General features: G+C 39.6%; 1 protein-coding gene, 1 long non-coding RNA gene, 1 other non-coding gene and 1 pseudogene across 19 annotated transcripts in view; 3 read left to right on the forward strand and 1 right to left on the reverse strand.

Moving 5' to 3' along the window:
- Positions 1-20,485, forward strand: part of LRP8 (LDL receptor related protein 8) — a 106,526-nt gene extending 86,041 nt beyond the window's left edge. For 10 of the 14 annotated variants that reach the window (XM_077149599.1, XM_077149587.1, XM_077149590.1 and 7 more), the window contains 3 exons: positions 12,182-12,354; positions 13,351-13,527; positions 15,744-20,485. In XM_077149599.1, coding sequence (XP_077005714.1) covers positions 12,182-12,354; positions 13,351-13,527; positions 15,744-15,782 — 389 coding nt within the window. In that variant the 3' untranslated portion in view covers positions 15,783-20,485. The remainder of the gene's footprint in view (positions 1-12,181; positions 12,355-13,350; positions 13,528-15,743) is intronic. The other 4 variants (XM_077149600.1, XM_077149593.1, XM_077149601.1 and 1 more) reach the window with 1 other exon arrangement.
- The window catches only part of LOC143674216 (uncharacterized), a 53,329-nt gene that overhangs the window by 31,712 nt on the left and 420 nt on the right, over positions 1-21,197 (reverse strand). For 3 of the 4 annotated variants that reach the window (XR_013170967.1, XR_013170969.1, XR_013170966.1), the window contains exon 2: positions 20,316-20,413. This is a non-coding gene — a long non-coding RNA (uncharacterized LOC143674216). Of the gene's footprint in view, positions 1-15,505; positions 15,586-20,315; positions 20,414-21,197 lie in introns of all 4 variants that reach the window. The other variant, XR_013170968.1, reaches the window with a different exon arrangement.
- Positions 2,553-3,511, forward strand: LOC143675406 (18S ribosomal RNA). Its single transcript, XR_013171630.1, has one exon. It is a non-coding gene; the product is annotated as an 18S ribosomal RNA (ribosomal RNA).
- On the forward strand, positions 4,267-12,171 carry LOC143674214 (axin interactor, dorsalization-associated protein pseudogene; annotated as a pseudogene).

Here is a 21,197-nt window from a genome sequence, read left to right on the forward strand (position 1 = left end):
AAAGACCCACCAAAACTTAAAACCAACCCACAACCCACACCACCACTAATCACCAACCCCAGCCCCCCATAAATAGGTGGTGGCTTCGATGAGAAGCTCACAAAGTCAATAACAAATAGAATACTTAGCAAAAGTACAAAATACATCATAATTCTTACATGGGACTGCACCATGACCAATGACATGAAAAATCATCATTGTACTTCAACTATAAGAACTAATGACTCACATCCGTAAAACCCACCCACCATTCAAAATCATTAATCACTCATTCATCGACCTCCCCACACCATCAAATATCTCAGCATGATGGAACTTCGGATCCCTACTAGGAATCTGTTTAATTATCCAAATCCTAACAGGCCTTTTTTTAGCAATACATTACACATCAAACACAATTACAGCATTCTCATCAGTCACTCATATCTGCCGAGATGTCAACTATGGCTGACTCATCCGCTATATCCACGCTAACGGAGCCTCAATATTCTTCATATGCCTATACCTACATGTAGGCCGCGGCCTGTATTATGGCTCCTACCTATACTTAGAAACCTGAAACATTGGAGTCATCCTCTTACTAGCCACAATAGCAACCGCATTCATAGGTTACGTGAGGACAAATATCATTCTGAGGCGCCACTGTAATCACAAACCTATTATCAGCCATCCCATATATTGGAACAGACCTAGTAGAGTGAATCTGAGGGGGATTCTCAGTAGATAAAGCCACCCTAACACTATTCTTTGCATTCCACTTCATCCTACCATTCATCATCCTAGCCCTAGTGATAACACACCTATTATTTCTGCATGAACAGGATCCAACAACCCACTAGGACTTTCGTCTGACATAGATAAAATCCCATTTCACCCCTCCTACACCATCAAGGACATCCTAGGCTTATTCATCGTAGCCACAACATTAGTGACCCTAGTACTATTTTCATCAGATCTCCTGGGGGATCCTGATAACTATACACCAGCAAACCCACTCAGCACCCCACCACACATCAAACCAGAATAATACTTCCTATTTGCCTACGCCATCTTACAATCAATCCCCAACAAACTAGGCGGAGTAGTAGCCCTAATCTGCTCAATCCTAGTACTAATAATCGTGCCACTACTACACACAGCCAAACAACAGAGCATAATATTCCGACCACTAAGCCAACTACTATTCTGACTCTTAGCAGCTAACCAACTAATCCTGACATGAATTGGCGGCCAACCCGTCGAACACCCCTTTATCATTATCGGCCAAGTAGCTTCAATCTCATACTTCTCAATCATCCTAATCTTAATACCACTAGTAGGCATCCTAGAAAACCACCTAATAAAACTATAAGCCCTTGTAGTATAAACATTACACTGGTCTTGTAAGCCAAAAATGAAGTAACCACTTCCAAGGACACTCAGGGAAGAAAAACGCTATTCCACCATCAACTCCCAAAGCTGAAGTTCTAATTAAACTATTCCCTGCTTCAATTGTATAGTTGAACAGAGAATTAACTTATGTACTATCTCAGTATTAAAATCCCATGTACAATAATAAAATTTTTTTTAATTGCTATGCTTAATCGTGCATACATTTATTTACCCCATGGATATTCTTAGGTACATAATATTATTAATATTACATAGCACATTCCTTATTTTCCCATCCTTGTCAACACGCATATCACCACCAACATCTTTCATAATCACCAAGCTTCGAGAAACCAGCAACCCGCTTGAATCGTGTCCCTCTTCTCACTCCGGGCCCATCACCTGTGGTGGTTTCTAGCCTGAAACTATAACTGGCATCTGGTTCTTTCTTCAGGGCCATTTCAGTTAGGTCTCGTCCATACGGTCCCCTTAAATAAGACATCTCGATGGACTAGTGTCTAATCAGCCCATGATCACACATAACTGTGGTGTCATACATTTGGTATTTTTTTATTTTGGGGGTGGGGGGGATTTGCACCAACTCAGCTATGGCCTACAGGAGGCCCCGTTGTAGTCAACTCAATTGTAGCTGGACTTAACATTGAACGTTGGTTCAACCGGCATGTTAAGTTAAAGGTGTTATTCAGTCAGTGGTAACAGGACATACGCATACGCACGCAGCTAAAAGCCACAAAAAAAGAGGAAATATATACAGGCCAACCACCCGCCTTAAACTCTCAGCACCGTACTTACACAGTTCTACCAAACCCCAAAAATAGAACTAATACAACACCATCGAGCAAACAACAAAGGGCACACTTAAAACCCTACCTCCCCATTTATTGGTCGGACAACATTTTTGCCAATACTGACATAGCACTCAAGCTCTCGCAACTTTTTAGTATGGAAAAAGTCTATGTCCTAACAGGACAACCAATAAACATTTTTTCAATTTATTGGTCGGACAACATTTTTGCCAATACTGACATAGCACTCAAGCTCTTGCAACTTTTTAGTATGGAAAAAGCCTATGTCCTAACAGGACAACACCAGTTCATGTTGCTTAACCCTAAAGCAAGGCACTGAAAATGCCTAGATGAGTACTGTGTACTCCATAAACACAAAGTCTTGGTCCTGGCCTTTTTATTGATTTTTTAGTAGAATTACACATGCAAGCCTCAACAGCCCAGTGAGGATGCCCTCTAGATCAGAACAAGATCAAAAGGAGCAGATAACAAGCACGCAAAACACAGCAGCTCAAAGCATCTTGCTAAACCACACCCCCACGGGATACAGCAGTGATAAAAATTAAGCAATTAACGAAAGTTTGACTAAGTCATACTAATCTAGGGTTGGTAAATTTCGTGCCAGCAACCATGGTCATACGATTAACCCAAATCAATAACCTTCGGCATAAAGAGTGTTTAGGATCTCCACCCAAATAAAGTTAAATTATTACTAAGCCGTAAAAAGCCCCAATATAAATAAGCCCAACAACGAAAGTGACTTTAGCATATCCGAACACATGACAGCTAGGGCCCAAACTGGGATTAGATACCCCACTATGCCTAGCCATAAACACAAATATTCAAACAACAAGAATATTCGCCAGAGTACTACTAGCAATAGCTAAAAACTCAAAGGACTTGGCGGCGCTTCACATCCACTTAGAGGAGCCTGTTCTATAATCGATAAACCCCGATAAACCTCACCACCTCTTGCTAATACAGCCTATATACCGCCATCTTCAGCAAACCCTAAAAAGGAATTGCAGTAAGCACAATTATAACCATAAAAACATTAGGTCAAGGTGTAGCCCATGAGGCGGGAAGAAATGGGCTACATTCCCTAATAATAGAGAACACGAAAGTCTTTATGAAAACAAAGTCTGAAGGAGGGTTTAGCAGTAAGTCACAAGTAGAGTGCTTGACTGAACCAGGCCATGGAACACGCACACACCGCCCGTTACCCTCTTCAACCCTACAACACTAGATCTATGATTCATGTTAGCAAACACCTAATTTTAGAGGAGATAAGTCATAACAAGGTAAGCATACTGGAAAGTGTGCTTGGAATAAACAAAGTGTAGCTTAAACAAAAGCATCTGGCTTACATCCAGAAGATTTCAACTCATTAGACCACTTTGAACTAAACCTAGCCCAAACATATTACAACAAAAATTCACCCAAAACCTAAATTTAAACATTTACCAACTATAAAAGTATCAGCGACAGAAATTACAACATACAGGCGCCATAGAGACAGTACCGCAAGGGAAAGATGAAAGAATTATTAATAGTACAAAACAGCAAAGATCAACCCTTTTACCTTTTGCATAATGAATCAACTAGAACACCATTTGCAAAGAGAACTTAAGTAAAAATCCCCGAATCCAGACGATTTACCTGCAGACAGTCGAAAGGACCAATTCATCTATGTGGCAAAATAGTGAAACAATCAGTAGGTAGTAGTGAAAAGCCAATCGAGCCTGGTGATAGCTGGTTGTCCAGGAAATGAATATAAGTTCAACTTAAAACTTACCCTAAAAGAATGAACCAATAGCCCAAATGTAAGTTTTAAATATAGTCAATAGGGGTACAGCCCTATTGATACAGGAAAACCTTAATTAGAGAGTTCCCACAACACACTTCCATAGTAGGCTTAAGAGCAGCCATCAATAAAGAAAGCGTTCAAGCTCAACAATAAAAACTACAAATACCATTCAACACCAACAACTCCTAAGCCACCACTGGACTAATCTATCTTAATAGAAGAAATAATGTTGATATTAGTAACAAGAATACCTTTCTCCACGCACAAGTTTATATCAGACTGAATAATTCGCTGATAGGTAACAATTAAACTAAGCTTATCCATAAAATATCCTATAGTTATACCCATTGTTAGCCCAACACAGGAGTGCATAACGGAAAGATTAAAAGAAACAAAAGGAACTCAGCAAACACAAACCCCGCCTGTTTACCAAAAACATCACCTCTAGAATCACAATTATTAGAGGCACTGCCTGCCCAGTGACATGCGTTCAACAGCCACAGTATTCTGACCGTGCAAAGGTAGCATAATCATTTGTTCCTTAATTAGGGACTAGTATGAAAGGCTTGATGAGGGTTTTACTGTCTCTTGTTTCCAATCAGTGAAATTGACCTCCCCATGAAGAGGCGGGGATGAGTAGATAAGACGAGAAGACCCTGTGGAGCTTAAATTGCCAGCCCAATTATATCCCATCAACCCTCCAGGGCCAACATACAATAAACTGGGCTAAAAATTTCGGTTGGGGTGACCTCAGAGTAGAAAAAATCCTCCGAATGATTCATAACCAGACCTAACAAGTCAAGTTAGTAGTTTATCATTAATTAATCCAAGAAATTGATCAACAGAACAAGTTACCCCAGGGATAACAGCGCAATCCTATTTTAGAGTCCATATCGACAACAGGGTTTACGACCTCGATGTTGGATCAGGACATCCAAATGGCACAACAGCTATTATTGGTTCGTTTGTTCAATGATTAAAGTCCTACATGATCTGAGTTCAGACCAGAGCAATCCAGGTCGGTTTCTCTCTATATGCTTATTTTTCCCAGTACGAAAGGACCAGAGAGATAGGGTCAACTTGAACCAACAGCCTTAAGACAAAATAGATGAAATTATCTAAATCTAGTTAACTAGGCATAAACAACCCGATACAAGGGTTTGTTAAGGTGACAGAGCCCGGTAAATGCATAAAATTTAAGCCTTTATACCCAGAGGTTCAACTCCTCTTCTTAATACATGTTTATAATTAATATTGCATGCTTAATCATCCCAGTCCTATTAGCAGTAGCATTCATAACACTAGTTGAACGAAAAACTTTAGGATATATGCAACTACGCAAGGGACCAAACATCGTAGGCCCACACAGCTTATTGCAACCAATCTTTCCATTTATTTGGGTCTTCTTTGATTTCTTTTAGCAATGTTTTGTAGTTTTTCCATATAAGTCCTTTACATCCTTGGTTAAATTTATTCCAAGTATTTTATTCTTTTAGATGCTATTGTAAATGGATTTTTTTTCTCGATTTTCCCTTCAGATTGTTCGTTACTAGTGTGTAGAAACACTATAGATTGTTGTGGGTTGATCTTGTGCCCCATCATTTGCTAAATTATTAGCTCACATAGCTTCTCTGTGTATTTTTTAGGATTTTCTATATATATGTTATCTGCAAAGAGTTAGAACTTCCAGTATGACGTGACAGTGGCCATTCCTGTCTTATACCTTATCCTAGGGGGAAAGCTGTCAGTTTTTCACCATTGAGTATGATGTTAGCTGTGAGTTTTTCCTATATGTCCTTTATCATATTGAGGAAGTTTCCATCTATTCGTAGTTTTGAGTGTTTTTTTTTTTTATTTTATTGAAAAGGGATGCTAGATTTTGTCAAATGCCCTTTCTGTGTCAATTGAGTTGGTCATGTGGTTTTTCCCTTTGTTCTATTTATGTGGTGTATTACATTAATTGATTTTCTTAGACTGAACTGCTCTTGCATACCTGGGATAAATCCCACTTGATCATGGTGTATAATTCTTTTAATGTGCTGTTGGATTCAATTTATTAGTATTTTTTTAGGATTTTTACATTTATCTTCATAAGAGATACTGGTCTGTAATTTTCTTTTCTTGTGGTATCTTTATCTGGCTTTGGTATGAGAGTGAGTCCTGGCCTCATAGAATGAGTTAGGATGTATTCCCTCCTCTTCAATTTTTTGGAAGAGTTGGAGTAGGCTTAGTGTTAATTCTTCTTAGAATGAAAATTCACCACTGCAGCCATCTGGTCCTGGGTTTTTCTTTATTAGGAAATTTTGATTACTGATCAAGTCATTTTACTTGTTATAGGTCTTTTGAGATCTTCTGTTTCTTCTGGAGTCAAGGTAGATAGTTTGTGTGTTTCTAGAAATTTGTCCTTTTCATCTAGGTATCTCATTTGTTGGTGTGCAATTATTTATATTATCCTCTTATCGTCCTTTTTACTTCTGTAGGTTCAGTAGTAATATCACCCCTTTTGTTTCGATTTTAGTTGTGTCCTTTCTCTTTTTTACTTTGTGAGTCTAGCTAAAGGTTTGTTGATGTTATTGATCTTTTCAAAGTAATGTTTCATTTTGTGGATTCTATTAAATTTTTATATTCTATTGCATTTATATGTGTTCTAATCTTTGCTATTTCCCTCCTACTGCTTACTTTGCATTTATTTTGCTTTTCTTTTTCTATTTCCTCCAGGTGTCAGGTTAGTTCTCTAATTGGAGATTTTTCTTCTTTTTAAATATTGTAAGCATTTATAGCTATAAATTTCCCTCTCAACGCTGCCTTTGCTGCATTCCTTAAGTTTTGGTATGTTGTGTTTGTGCTTTTATTTGTCACAAGGTATTTTCTAATTTGCTTGTAATTTCTTCTTTGACGCATTTGTTGTTTAAAAGAGTATTGTTTAGGACAAATCGGCTTGTGCGGCTCCTTGGTGGCTGGGGGTGGTGACTGCAGCAGGACCTTTTGGCGCTATCAGTGTCAGGCCAGGCCCAAAGAGTATGGCACCCTAGAGCCTGGCCTTGCTGGAGTAGGGCAGGAAAGGACAGGGTGGGACCGGCCATGTTGGGAGTGACCAGGAGTCTGCTGCAGCACGTGGGTGTCAGTTTTAGGAGAGGCACAGACTGACACTTGGGGCAGCTGGTGGAGGCAGTAGATGAGTATCAGATATCAGCAAAATATCTACAAAAAGAGGTCCAAGCTCAACACAGTAATTTCAGATGCACAGAAGAACAAAAGAAAACAATAGGCAGAATTGCAACATATTTGGAATTACACTGTACAACTTTACAGTCCACGCAGTCCCGAAAAGAATTTAAACTGGAGGATCTGAAGCTGGAACCAATCCTAAAGAACAGTCTTACATATAATAAAGAATTCCCATTTGACATTCAGCCTGTCCCAAGAAGAATTTTAGCACCTGGTGAAGAAGAGAATTTGGAATTTGAAGGAGATGAAGAGGAGGGTGGTGCTGGAGCTGGGTCTCCTGATTCTTTCCTGCTAGGGGTCCTGGTACTTTGTTACCAAGGTTGCCATCAAGAACCAGGAATGACGTTCCTCACTATCAGAATTGAGAAGACCGGTTTGAAAGATATGCTGGGTAGTGCATCAATTCCTGTATTACAGCTAGATTAAAGGATCTGACTGGCATAGATTTAACTCCTGTGCATTCAAGAAAAGGTATATATGTTTATTTTAATATGGACATTGAGCTCCAGAAACATGTTGAAAAATTACCCAAAGATGCAGCTATCTTCTTTGAATTCAAACACTACAAGCCTAGGAAAAGATTTACCAGCACCAACTCTTTTGCTTTCATGAAGATGGAGGAAATTAAATGTGGGCCAATTGTAATAGAACTATACAAGCATCCCACTGACTTTAAAAGAAATAAATTGCAGTTATTGACCAAGAAACCACTTTCTTTTGACCTACATCAAACTTTGCCCAAGGAATGATCCTAACATGAATGTCCTGAAGCTTCTGTGAATTTTACCACTCAGTAGAAACCATTGTAGCTCTGTGTGGCTTATTCACCCTTCAACAAGCAGGAAGCGAGTTGTACCCATACCAGTAGGCCAGAGTAGTCAGACATAAAAATACTGTAGCACACAAGTTCAATTCCAGCACATCACTGACATGAATGACTCCTTTGGATATGGCCTTAATGTAGATTTTGAGACATGTTTTATTTTTCTCTTAATTGTGCAATTAATAATCTATTTTCTAATTTACCACGATTCCTACCCTGCCTCCTAGAATAACACTGTTGTGGATAGGACATGCTCATCTTCAAACTAAACACAGCAATAAGAACATACTAGAGTTTACACAGTTGGTCACTCCTGCTCCAGGATGTATTTTTGGTTTTTGAGTCAACTTTATTGTTTTTGTTTTTTTTTTTTTTTTAACATGGGCAGGCACCGGGAATCGAACCTGGGTCCTCTGGCATGGCAGGCAAGCATCCTTGCCTGCTGAGCCACCGTGGCCTGCCCTTGAGTCAACTTTAAACTTTGGGTTGATGTGGGTAGGATAATATGAAACTGCTTTGAGAAGAATTAATTGGACCAGTTATGCTACCTAAGAGGGTCAGTCTGGACATTTGTAAGCTACTTCTCAGAGGTGGCTTAGAATCATCTTGATCTGACTTTTCCTGCTCAGAACTTGTGCCCTGGCCAGATCAGTGTCCCATGTGGGAGTGTGCTCAAAATTGGAGCCATAACTTTCCCAGGTGACCAGGTTGGTTTTTGAAAAGTGAGCATATTTTCAGTCATGTTCTTCTACATCACATTATTATTCTTTCTGATAATTATTCTAGTGTTAATGTTGGAATCATCTCAGAATAATAATTTTTTATGAGTATTCAGCTGCCATAAAGTAGCTGACAGATGGTTTGATAATGTCTACTAAATCATGTAATCTAAAAATAATGAGTCAGATGCTAATAGGATACTGTAAGAATAACTGCTATTTTTCTGACAACTGATTATGAAACCTTAAAACCTACATACCTCTTCTTGTAGTGATGAGTATGCACATCTGGAATAATATTGTTTTCTTTTCTGATATAGGTAGACAGGATTGCTATTTATTTCCTATTTAGATACATTGACATTCAGCTATATGAAAATATGCAGATCATTACCTTATTATAATTTGACTATTATAATTTGACACATTACTTTTGACTGAATAATGGGGCATAATTAAAACTCATAGTACACAGGAGATGGATATTTGATACACAGAACTTTGATTCATGGTTGACTTTCTGTGGGTTAGATGTAGAACCCACATGTATTAATATTCACTGTTTCAAATGAATAATGCTAGCCTGAGGGGAATGCAGTATCAGTACTTGGCCTATTTTTAAACTAGCATAACCCTAGTAATACAATTCAATATGTTTGCTTTTTAAATTAAGTAACCACAGTAAGTTATTTTAGCCCTTGCATTTCAAGAAATCTGGTCTTTACTTTCAGTTGTCTATCTGGTCAATTTTGTTTCTAGATAGATATTAAGAGGAACTATATGAGCCTGAAAGGATTCTCAACTAAACCTAGTCTTGTCTTTTATGTTGAATGGATTAATTCCAGAGTCTAAAACGATTCAATCCACAAGAGCTTTAGAGGATGAAGAATTTGCCTTAATGAATCACTTTGTTGTTCACTTAACACTTAGCTTATGAGTTATCAGATCGCGAGATTGTAAGGTCCTCATGGGGCAAAATTATGTTTTCTCCATGTTATATAAATTTTCTCAGTTGTGTGGCAGCTCTGTGTACCCTGTGCAGTACTCATTTGATGTTGCTGAGGAGATGTGTTTTAATTTGCTAAAGCTGCTGAAATGCAGTATACCAGAACTGGGTTGGCTTTTACAGTGGTGATTTATTACTTTATAATCTTAAAGTTCTGAGGCCGTGAAAATGTCCAAATCTAGGCATCATCAAGACAATACCTTCTTCCTGAAGACAGGCTGCCAGCAGTCTAGGACTTCTCTGTCTTTTTCTTCTGGGTTTCGTTGCTTCCAGCTTCTGGCTTCAGTGGCTTCCTTTCTGTTTCTATGGCTTTCTCTCTCAGCTTCTGTGACTTTCTCACTGAGTTTCAGTGTCTTTCTCTCTGTTTTTCATCCTCTTTTAAAGAACTCCTGTACAGAGATTAAGACTCACTGTAAGTAAGCTGCTTCTGCCTGCAAGGCATGTTCTGCAACTGTGAGCCAGAGTAGTGTCCTGGTTCACTCCTTCAGGCTGCCACCAGATCGACTGGCACCAAGATATAGGCACCCCAGTGAGTACGTAGGGATTATTCTGTTTGCTCCAGAAAAGGATCAGGGACCCACAGTGGAGGCTCAGTCAGCTCCACCCTGCATCAGGGAGGGACTGAGGGAGAGGCCAGCAAGGGCACCACAAGCTTCTCCTATTGATTTTAAATTGTCTTTCCTTGATTCAGTACTTGTCCAGTTACTGCTACCCTTTAACTCTTTATTCTAGAGTTTTGAGAGGAAACTGGCTTGGCCTGTTTTTGCTAATTGTTTAAAGATTCTGTGGGGGATTGGAACCCTGGAGCCTCTTGTGCTGTCATCTTAGTTGGCCAGAACTCAGCAATTTCTATTTAGTTTCCCTTCCAGATGAACTTTAGAATCACCCTGTCCATTTTATATAAATTATAATGGACTTTTTATTGATATTGATTTAGATATTAGTTTCCTAGGGCTGTGGAGGAATTCTTCCTTGCCTCTTCTGGTTTCTGGTGGTATCAGGCCCTCCATATCTTGTATCAGTATAACTGTCATCTCTGCCTCCATGTTCACGTGGCCTTTTTCTTTGAGTCTGTCTCAAATATCCCTCTACCTTTTCTTATAATGATGCCCATCATTGGATTTAGGGTCACCTTAAATCTAAGATGATTTCATCATGAGATCCCTAGCTTAATCATGTACAAAGACCCTTTTTCCAAATAAGGTCACATTCATAGGTACCAGGTAGACTTAACTTTTGGAGGGTGGCCACTCCTCTACACTACAGATGTATTGATTGAGGTAGGGGGAATTAAATTTTTATAATATTGAAGCTTCTCATCGAGGAGTATAACATGTCTATTTATTTCAGTCTCCTTTCATGTTCTTCAGTAGAATTTTATAGATCAGATAGGAATTGCACATGTCTTGTTATCTCATGTATTTTTAAATTTTTGTTAGACGATGCAAATGTGTTTTTATTCCTTTACATTTTCCATGGGTTATTGTTGATTAATAATAAAGCATTATAAATTGGCTAACATTATTTCTAATAGTTTTTCATCTGATTTTCTAAAATTTTCTAAACATACAAATAGCTGTTAATAATCACAGTTTGATTTCTTTTTCATATTGTATATCCTTCAATTTTTTTTCTGGTCTTACTGCATTAGCTACATCTCCAGGTCAATAAATAGTAGCAGTGATAAAAGGTTTCTTTGCCTTGCTCCTGTTTTTAAAGGGTATCAACTATTTAATCTTAACAAAGCAGAAAGTCCCTCTTTAGCATCATCACTAGGTGATCATCCAGACTCAACTTAAATGCTCAGAGTGATGTTTACTATCTTACAAGGGTGCTTGTCCCATTTTTGCTCAATTCTGTTGAAGAAAGCTTCCGCCTTTACTCATTTATTCTAACTCAGAGCCTGTGCTGTATTATATTCTAAAGATGCTAAAGCCCTAGCTTTGGGAAGAAATACCTCACCCTACCTCCTGCCCTCCAATTTTGAGAAAGAACGGTTTTCTTAGAGAAATCCAGGAAGGCATTAGGGTAAAGTTGTGGTGAAGAAATTCACTCGTTCATTTAGCACACATAACTGAGTGTCTATTTAGTGGTAGGCACTGGGCATAGAAAAGGTAAATAAGACGCCATCCCTGTCCCCTGTCTGGTTGGGGGCCAAATATAAAAAATAAGAGAACCATGATCTGGGAGCAACTGCCTCATCTATAGCAGTTGGGAGACTGCACATCTGCACTAGCCTTGAAGGATGAGTAGTTAGAAGGCAAGAAGAAAAGGGAGAAATGCATTCCAGAATGAATACACACCAAAACACGGCCTGAGGAACAGGACAGGAAAGTTGGAGAGGGAGCAAGAATTGTACTGCAGTGCAAGCAATGGGCTGGAGCCTGCTCGGGTCCAGTGTAACGAGTCTCCTTCCTCCAGTGGTAATAGCCCTGCTGTGCATGAGTGGCTACCTGATCTGGAGAAACTGGAAGCGGAAGAACACCAAAAGCATGAATTTTGACAACCCAGTGTACAGGAAAACGACTGAAGAGGAGGATGAAGATGAGCTCCACATAGGGAGGACTGCTCAGATTGGCCACGTCTATCCTGCAGTAAGTAGTCCTTGCTGGGAGAATTTCTTCCTTCCCTCCCTTCTATTTTCCCTCCCTCCCTCCCTCCCTCCCTTTTTTCCTTCCTTCCTTCGTTTGTTCCTTCCTTCCTTCCTCAAACATTTATCAAGAACCTACCATGTGCCAGGCACTGTTCTAGGCCCTGGGGACACAGCACTTCCAGAGTTGGTGGTTGGGGTGGGAGGACAGCAGGGTCACCTTGTACCTAGAGACTTCCTGGCAAGAAAGAAGCCAGAAGTTTTTCTTATTGTTGAGTAAGTTTGCAAAACATTTGACTGGAAGGGTAACTGACCATTCTATTCAAATGTATTCAGTTTTATACTGTGTGCAGGTGTATGCCAAGCACCATATTAGACAGTAAATGTTCAAAAGTAAATAAGGAATGGTTCTTGCTCCCAAGGAACTGGGGGAGGAGTGAGAAACACTAACATATGATTGTACAACTGTGTAATGAGTGCTGTGGTGGAAGCTTTCTCTCTTCTAGGAAGCTTTCCCTTTCTTTGTCTTCCCATAGTCCCCTGAGCCTCTCTCCATCACAGCACACACGTAATCTACTTGTCTTTTTACTTATTGGTCTCCCCACTATACCGTGAGCCCCTTGAGGGCAGGTTTGTCTGATTAATCTGTTTCCCTAGTGCCTAGCATGTCATGACTGGCTTCCAGGAAGTATTTGTTGAATAAATGCTATGGAAACATAAAAAAGGGAGCTGTTAATTCTGTTTGGGGAATTAGGCAGGAAAGGAGGCAGAGGAGGTGACAGACGAATGTGTCCTTGGAAGAATAATAGATTTCCAGGTAGAGAAGGAGGGAAATGGCTTTCCATATGGAAGCATGTGCTAAGACTCAGAGGCACAATAGCGCATGACTTGTTTGGGGGAGCAAATACCTTGAAGTGGCTGGAGGAGATGTCATTGTTGTATAGCAGAGTCAGGGGGCTGAGTGTGACCTCAGAGGTCATCCAGTCCATCCCCCTGTCAGGCAATCAGCAGCTTTGATCGCCCACTGTGGGCAGAGCCCTGTCTTGGGGAGACCAGAGAACTGGAAGACCCAGCCCCTGCCCTCAAGGAGCTTTTTGTCTTGCCGGGAGAGCCAAAGTCACAGCTGCACCAACTCCCGAAGAACCCTCTTTCTGATCTACCTGTCGTCAAGTGCAAGGTAGGGCAGTGCCACTTGGAGTCTGAGGGGCTGGTGAGTGAGAGCGTGAGCCCAGGCAGGAGCAGCCAACCCTAGAAGGCTTTCTGATTCTGAAAGGCTGCCCATTGTAAGTGGGTCGGGGCAAAGAAGAAACATGGTTTAGTTGCAGACTGAGGGAATGGCATGTGGAAAAAGCAAATGAATGAGTATGGGGCAAGGCAGACAGAAGTACTGCTTGAAACAAACTGTCCAAAGACATGGGAAATGAAGTGGATCCCTCAAGGGAGGTGGGTTAGCAGATGGCCTTGAGCAATCCTTAACCTCGGCCAATCCAGGCAAACCATTGTTTAACAATTTTTAAATATCAGAGAAGGTATCTAGCACAGAAGAAGCATTGAACCTGGAGTAAGGAGATGACACCCAAATATACCACTTCACCACCCTGTCGACTTACCCACTTCTCTTACTCTTATTTGTAAAATGGGGATAATAACTCTCATTCTGTCTGCTTCCTGAGTTTATAAGGTTCAAATGAGATTATAAAACCCTCTACATGTGTAACAGTATATTTCCAAGAAGGAAATGATAATTTAAGAAGAGCTATTCCTGATGAATCTAAAGCTTATCAGTAATAAGCTCCTGCCAATTGTAAAAAAAATAAGAGTAATGAAATTGACATTTAGTGAATACCTACTATGTGTCAGGCACTGTACTAGTATTTTATACTAGTTTAATATTCACAGGAACCTTATAAAATTGATATCGCCCCGTTTTGCAAATGAGGGAACTGAGACTCAGAGGAACTGAGTAACTTGCCTAAGGTCACAGAGCCAGGAAGTGCCTCTCATCTGTATTTACACAAAATCCCATACTCTTTCCAATAAATAGCCTTGAAGCTCTCTAAAATCAGTATTCTCAACAACCCATTCTCTTCTCTGCCCCTTTATCTGGGAGCTCCACCATCACCACCGAGGCCTCTCTGTGGCTTAGAGGTCTGTCTTGGGGTAAGTGGGAGAGTGGCTGGACTAGAAAAAGATAGTTTCAAGTATCTCTGCTAGTGGAGCAAGGCCACAGCATTCATGCAAAACACAATGAAGGCAGTGGAGTTACTTTTTACCATTTGCTGAATGCCTAGGGAGGGAAGATGCTAATTCGGTTCTATTTCATGCTGATTAGGTTGATCTAGAATACTCTGGGCCCCATATGTGTTAAGGTAATTAAACATTCTGCATGCATTATCTCATTTGATTTTCCAGCAAGCTTTTGAAGTAGGTCCTATTCTTATTCCCACTTGACAGATGATGAAACTAAGGCTTAGAAAGGTGAAGTGGCTAGCTCAGGTTCATATAGTTCTAAGGAAGATATTGAAAAACTGGAGTCTGTCAAAAGGAAAGTATCCTAGAAATAGAAGTGTAGGAAACAAGTTACATCTGGCTGGGGAAAGCTAGATGTGTAGCCTATAGAAGAAAAACCACAAAAGGAAGGAAAGTTAAACACAAACTACAAATTTCAAGGTTTGTCTCTTTGAGTCTAAGAGATAGAATCAAGGAACATTGGAAGATATAAAGAAATAGATTTCACATCAATATAGGAAAGTATTTAACTGAAGTCCACTGTACACAATGGAACAGATAGAACGGGATAGGGGTTAGTGGGCTCACCGTTTAGAAGATGATCATTTGGGTCAGAGAAGACCCTAGCATCTAATGACTAGAAAGTAGAAGTATGGAAAAGAGGGAAAGAATTATACAGAATGCCCTCCAATTCTGTATAATTAATTGAGAAAGAGGCACCATATAGCTTCCTAATTATGATTAGCATGCTGGAGACAAGTAGCTAATGGCCTTGATTTAAACATTTGCCAAAGCTGACCCACTAAAGTTGGCCAAATGTAAAATCATATAAGAAGAATTGAGAAAGCTCAGATGTCTGCACTCCTGCTTTACAAAGAGGCAGGACAGAATAATGGAAAGAGCAACAGTTCTGAATTCATACAGACCTGGGTTCAAATTTTAGTTTGCACACTTGCTTGATCCCGGACAAAAGTTACTTAAGCTCACTGAGTCTCAGTTGTCCCATCTGTAAAATAAGTATGATAAATCATGTCTCTTGGGTTTGTCTGAAAATTATGATAGCTAATGTCTTTAAAGTAATAGACTATCTGGTACCTTGTGGCTATTCAATAAAGAGTAGCTGTTATAGGTCTAATGATGACTTTTTTTTGGTCTGCTCCCCAGCGAGTGGCATTAAGCCTTGAAGATGATGGACTGCCCTGAGGATGAGACCACTCCCTTCGTGCCTCATGGAATTCAGTCCCATGCACTACACTTTCTGGATGGTGTATGATTGGAGAGATGGGTTTCTGTATATGGGTCTGTGTGAGAGTGTGTGTGTGTGTGCATTTTTTTTTTTTTTAATTTATGTTGCGGAAAGGTAACCACAAAGTTATGATGAACTGCAAACATCCAAAGGATGTGAGAGTTTTTATATGTATAATGTTTTATACACTTTTTAACTGGCTGCACTACCCATGAGGAATTCATGGAATGGCTACTGCTGAGTGACTAACAATGATGTATATAACCAAACTGGGGCCAATGGTACGGTAGCTTACTCATCATTTAAAAACTATATTTACAAAGAGTGTTTGGGAATTTTTTTAGGTTTGGAGGTTTTGTTTTGTTTTGTTTGTAAATAAAATGATTATGCTTTGTGGCTATCCATCAACATAAGTAAAAAAAAAGAAGAAACACTCCCATTCCCTCCCCCATTTAGATTATTTATTAACATATTTCAAAGATAAGATTAGTTCTATAAATAATTTAGAGAAGCAAGAGTATCTATTTTTGGTATGCTTGGCCCACCACGCAGACTCTGTATGTGTGTTTATGTGTGTGTGAAGAGAAAAATCTGTAGAGAAGTTTGTGTACCTATGGCTATTATTCAAATACTAAATATATTTTAAAACAATCCACAAAATGGGTATCTGTAGTTTTCAGAGAATTTTTGGAAATTTGACTCAGAAAACAGATACCATGGATTGTGCAAACATCTAGTGGAAGGGGAAGATCTTTTCCACTTCTGGCTATTCCTGGGACTCTAGTCAGTCAGGAAAAGCCCAGCAGCTTGCCCGTGGCTGCTGTAGCTCCTACCTGGGTTTTCTCTTCTGTGGCTAAGGCCAGCATATAGACTTTACACAGTGCCAGAAGCACTCGCGAGCTTAAGTCAGAACATGCCAGGACCTCAGATACTCCTAGTTTTAAAGTTCAGCAACTTGAGTCATTTCTTTAATTTTCTTCAGGATACTTGGGTTAAAATCAGTAAGTTTCCTCTGCAGCACCTTGAAAGATGCCATCATCCTCACCTACAGAGCTAAGTGGAGAATGTTTCTAGGATGTCCCAAGTTCACCCTAGGGACTGGCTCAGGCCCCGAACATCTGAGACACACTGTGGATGAGGACAAGGATGATGGAATCTTATTTCTCCCTTTTACTTTCTATCATATCTGCTAAGTGATGAAAGCATATTTTTAAAGTATTAAATAGTTTGTTTTTTTTTTAACCATAGTATGTTCATAATTTGGGTTTAAGTCAAAATCAGTGGCCAAACCTGAAGTTATATTTGAGGAGGGAAATGGTATACACCATATATATCAGAGTATTTTGGACATATATGGTCACACAGGGATTTGGTTTACTGCCTTGTAAATAAAAGGAAATACTCTGGCTATATGTATAGATTTTTTTCATTATGGACACTTTCTTTGCTTTTCCTGGGCCAGATGGGTGGGCAAGGAGAAATGCTGTTTTCTCTTTGTGAGGATCTACCATTGGAAACATAATCCTACAGTCCCAGAAGGAATTTGGTTCCTTCTGGCTTTTTCATCCAAGATGTGGCCTTTTCTTAACTCTTTCTCTGCTGTTCTGCCACTTTACTTTCAATTTCACTGGACAACTAGAGACAAGGTGTGACACGGAAGTACTTGACTTAAGTAAGGGCAAGGACATGCATTTAACCTTAACATTCCTGGAACTTGACATATTTAAGCAAAGGCCCTCCTGGCCCCTAACTCAATGAAGCTTGGATGTTTCACCAGCTTGATTCCCCCCAGAATTTCCAGGCAGACATTGAAGAGTTATATCATCCTGTTCTTAGGACTTTTCTCTGCCACTCGTGGTTTCATAACCTCTGTGAAAACAACTGTGCTCTGGAGCCTGGGCACATAAAACATTTCCTCATGATATGCATGTATTGATAGTCCAGAAACATTCACTGAGAGGGCAAATGCAATTGACCTAGAATGATCAATACCAAACAGAATTTTAAGAACAGGTGACCAACTCCTATGGAGCTTAATAATTTACTATTATTCTTTCAAGAATAGAAAGTAAAATTATTTTTGACTGAAGAACACTGGAATTTACAAGTGACTTGTCTGTAACCTGCTTACAAAGAAATTGCCTGAATTTCCTAGGTTATTAATGACAACGTGACTAGCATAATTTCTAAACTTTCAGTCAGTTCCTGGCCTTCCCAGAAAAAAAAAAAAATGAATGAGGTCAGAACGATAACAGCCTCAGATCTCAAAATGATGATAAAACTCACAACTTTTTTAGAGACATCCATGTTTCCTGACTATACTACAACTGTAGCTTGAAAGAGGGCAGCTTTGGGAGCAACCTACAAGACACAAACTGAAATGCTCATGTGTTAGATGGCAGTAAATACAATAAAATCTGTGGAGTCAAGTCCATCCTTCCCTTATTCCCAGTACCTCCCAGAAAAAGTACAGAATCAACATCTCATGTGTAAAGGGCTTTCCTGCAAAATGGGGCGGGGGGAATACATGTTGGGAAAATCAGACTTCCCAGACCAATGGTACATTCTTCCAATTTTAGAGGTTTTTGAGCCTCATTTTGAGGTGTAATTTATTTCTGTTGCCTCCCACTCCCCCTGCCCATACATAGCATAGCCAATAATGAATCATAGAGCTGGAAAAAAATCTTAGAGAAAATGTCAGCAGAGCAGAAAATGAATTTATCACAATATTTGCTCCATTTTAAAAAGAAGCCATATCCAGTTCTTTTCCTCTTTCTTCAGACTACTTGGGGCTGCCTGGACGTTACTTCAAATCTGCTGCCTATTTTAGGCTTATCTGTCCAGTGGAATTCTGAAGGCATGGGCAGAAATGGCCTTCCAGAAACAGGGCAAACTAGTATGATTTTTAATAAAACAGGTTGAGATAGCCTGTAACTTCACCTGGCAAAAAGAGGATGAGATGGAATTTAAGTCAATGGCAGTAAGTACTATTGATCCCTCTGGCTCTGTGTAATTACAATATGTTCATTCACTTTAAACTATTTGCTAGGTACCAACTGTGTGCTGGGCACTAAGCCAGAACATAAAGAACAATTCATCCTTGTCCTTATGGAGCTCAGAGTCACAGTAAGGAAAGGCACATGTGAAAACAAAAGTGATAGATTGTATTTAGAGTACTGTTGGGACACAAAGGGGAAAATGGACATTTCTACCCGGGGAACTGAGAAATGGGATCAAGAATGGCATTATAGGAGAAGTGTCCTTAAGCTAAGTCTTAAAAGTTCAGTAGGAGTGTCCAGGCTGCTTCAGACAGAGGAAACACTGAGCTAAGACAGATGCATGTAACATCTTGGAATTGTTAAGGAATTGTACCTGTTCATTCTAGCTGGAGCATAAAGCTCAAGGGAAATTTAGCATGAAATGAGGCTGGATGGAAAAACAGGTTCAGTGTAAGCACTTTATAAAATACTATTTAGTTTCTGATTCAATTAAGCAAGGCTTTTTGATCCTTGATTGTGTATGAGGCACCAAGTGTATCAAGGACAATTCACCAGGATGTACTGCCAGCACTTTGCAGATGTGACAGTGTTCAGCCTCAAGCTTTCTAATGGCCAAAGGGAAATCTTGACTGCTTTTCATATATTTGAGTCAGTGTTTTGATGAGGTCAATGAGAACTAATATAAGGGCAGTGGGATTTTTACAGAAATATTCCATCTTATTAAAAGCCTCTGAGATTTTCTCAACCACGAAAAAAGAAAACTGGGAGTTTGAAGGCGTGGAGTCTGGAGAGGGGATGCCAGTCATTCTCCAGTCACAAGCTAGTGGGAATGGGGGAAGGGTACACTAAAGTGAACCTACCTCCTCTACCACCTAAATCCAGCCATACTCTCATGTCATAGAATGTAAATGAGTTAGTATAACAGTTGCAGGTTAAATAATTTCCTTTCTCATCAATGCATGAAGGTAGAATATCAGAGTCTTCTCACTGTATTTTTTAGGGTATATGGGATTTTCAGGGTATGGCGAATTTAGAAAGTGGAAGAATTAAAAGCTTCAATTTTTCAGTTACTATAAGAAATCAGGAAGCTTTGTTCATTCAGGCTATGCACCATGTGCACAGTCAAGAATCAGCAGAAACCCTCTGCATTTGCAAACACTTTGTGCTATAAAAAGTAATAAAGAAAAAAGCCACCTGTATATATATTTAAAGATGTGAAGGTTTTGATACTTTTTTACAAAAACTACAAGAGAAAGCATACCTGTACAAACCGTCTACTTTAACATAGTGTTTTGTTCTATACAAGCTGCTGTTATTTTGAGGGTGAAGTACTGGTTTGCAAACTCCATCACATTGTGCCCAATGGATTTTCCTTGTTTGTCTTTATCTTCCCCACCCAAATTACTGTCTTTGATGTGACAGGCATGTTAGAATGTTGGGTTGCCCTAACCATTTCTGCTCTTTTCACTTTGTCATTCCAAGTTTGGTTACCTTCTGTGCTCAGTGCAGTCTGGTTTCTCTTCCAGAGGCAAAGGGACTGAGGGTGGTGTGCTGCATTTCACTAGCTGTACTGGAATTATCCTGATGAACTGAAAACCAAATGTGAACATTTGTAAAATCAGTGCCCTGTTTCTAGAAAGATTAAATTCATTTTTTTTAAAATCTGGAAGCATTGTTTCATTGTGATGTTTTAATGAGGGGGGAGTGGACTAACACTGAGCCCCTGTTGTGTAACACGTGTTTTACATTATCTCAGTCTTTGACAATCTGTGAGATAAATATTATCAATATTATTCGCCCCATTTTACAGATGAGACGATCCCAAAATGGTGAAATAACTGCACAAAGTTATTTTTAGTGCCCCCAAAGGACATTTGCAAATGTAGCATTCTCTAACGCTGTGGTCTTCAACCCTGACTCACCAATGCCCATATACATCCTTAGAGGATTTATTTCATTGGTTTGGGGTGGGGTCTGGGTATCAGTATGTTTTCTAGCTCCTCAATGACTCTAATGGGCGGCCAGGGCTGAGAATCACTGTTGGATAAGCAGTACACAGAGGACCGAGGAGTGGAAGATCAAAATATTCAATTTAACTTTTACTCACAGAACCTACTATAGAGACCAGGGGACAATTAAACATTCATAATAAGTTAGAAAAGCGTAAAATGAAGGATAACCAACTGTGGGGGGCGGGGGGGGGTTAGTTCCAGAGAGATGGCAATCTCCACTATGGATTCAGAGAAAGCGTTACAGAGAACGGTTTTCTTGAATTGATGTTTAAACAGCAAAGTTCAGTCGAGGCTGACTTTAGACACAAACATCATTCGCGGCGGTCCTCTCCCGGGTTCTGTGAGATGGGAGCATTTAACC

Source organism: Tamandua tetradactyla, chromosome 2 (genome assembly GCF_023851605.1).
Source record: "Tamandua tetradactyla isolate mTamTet1 chromosome 2, mTamTet1.pri, whole genome shotgun sequence".
NCBI lineage: Eukaryota > Metazoa > Chordata > Mammalia > Pilosa > Myrmecophagidae > Tamandua > Tamandua tetradactyla.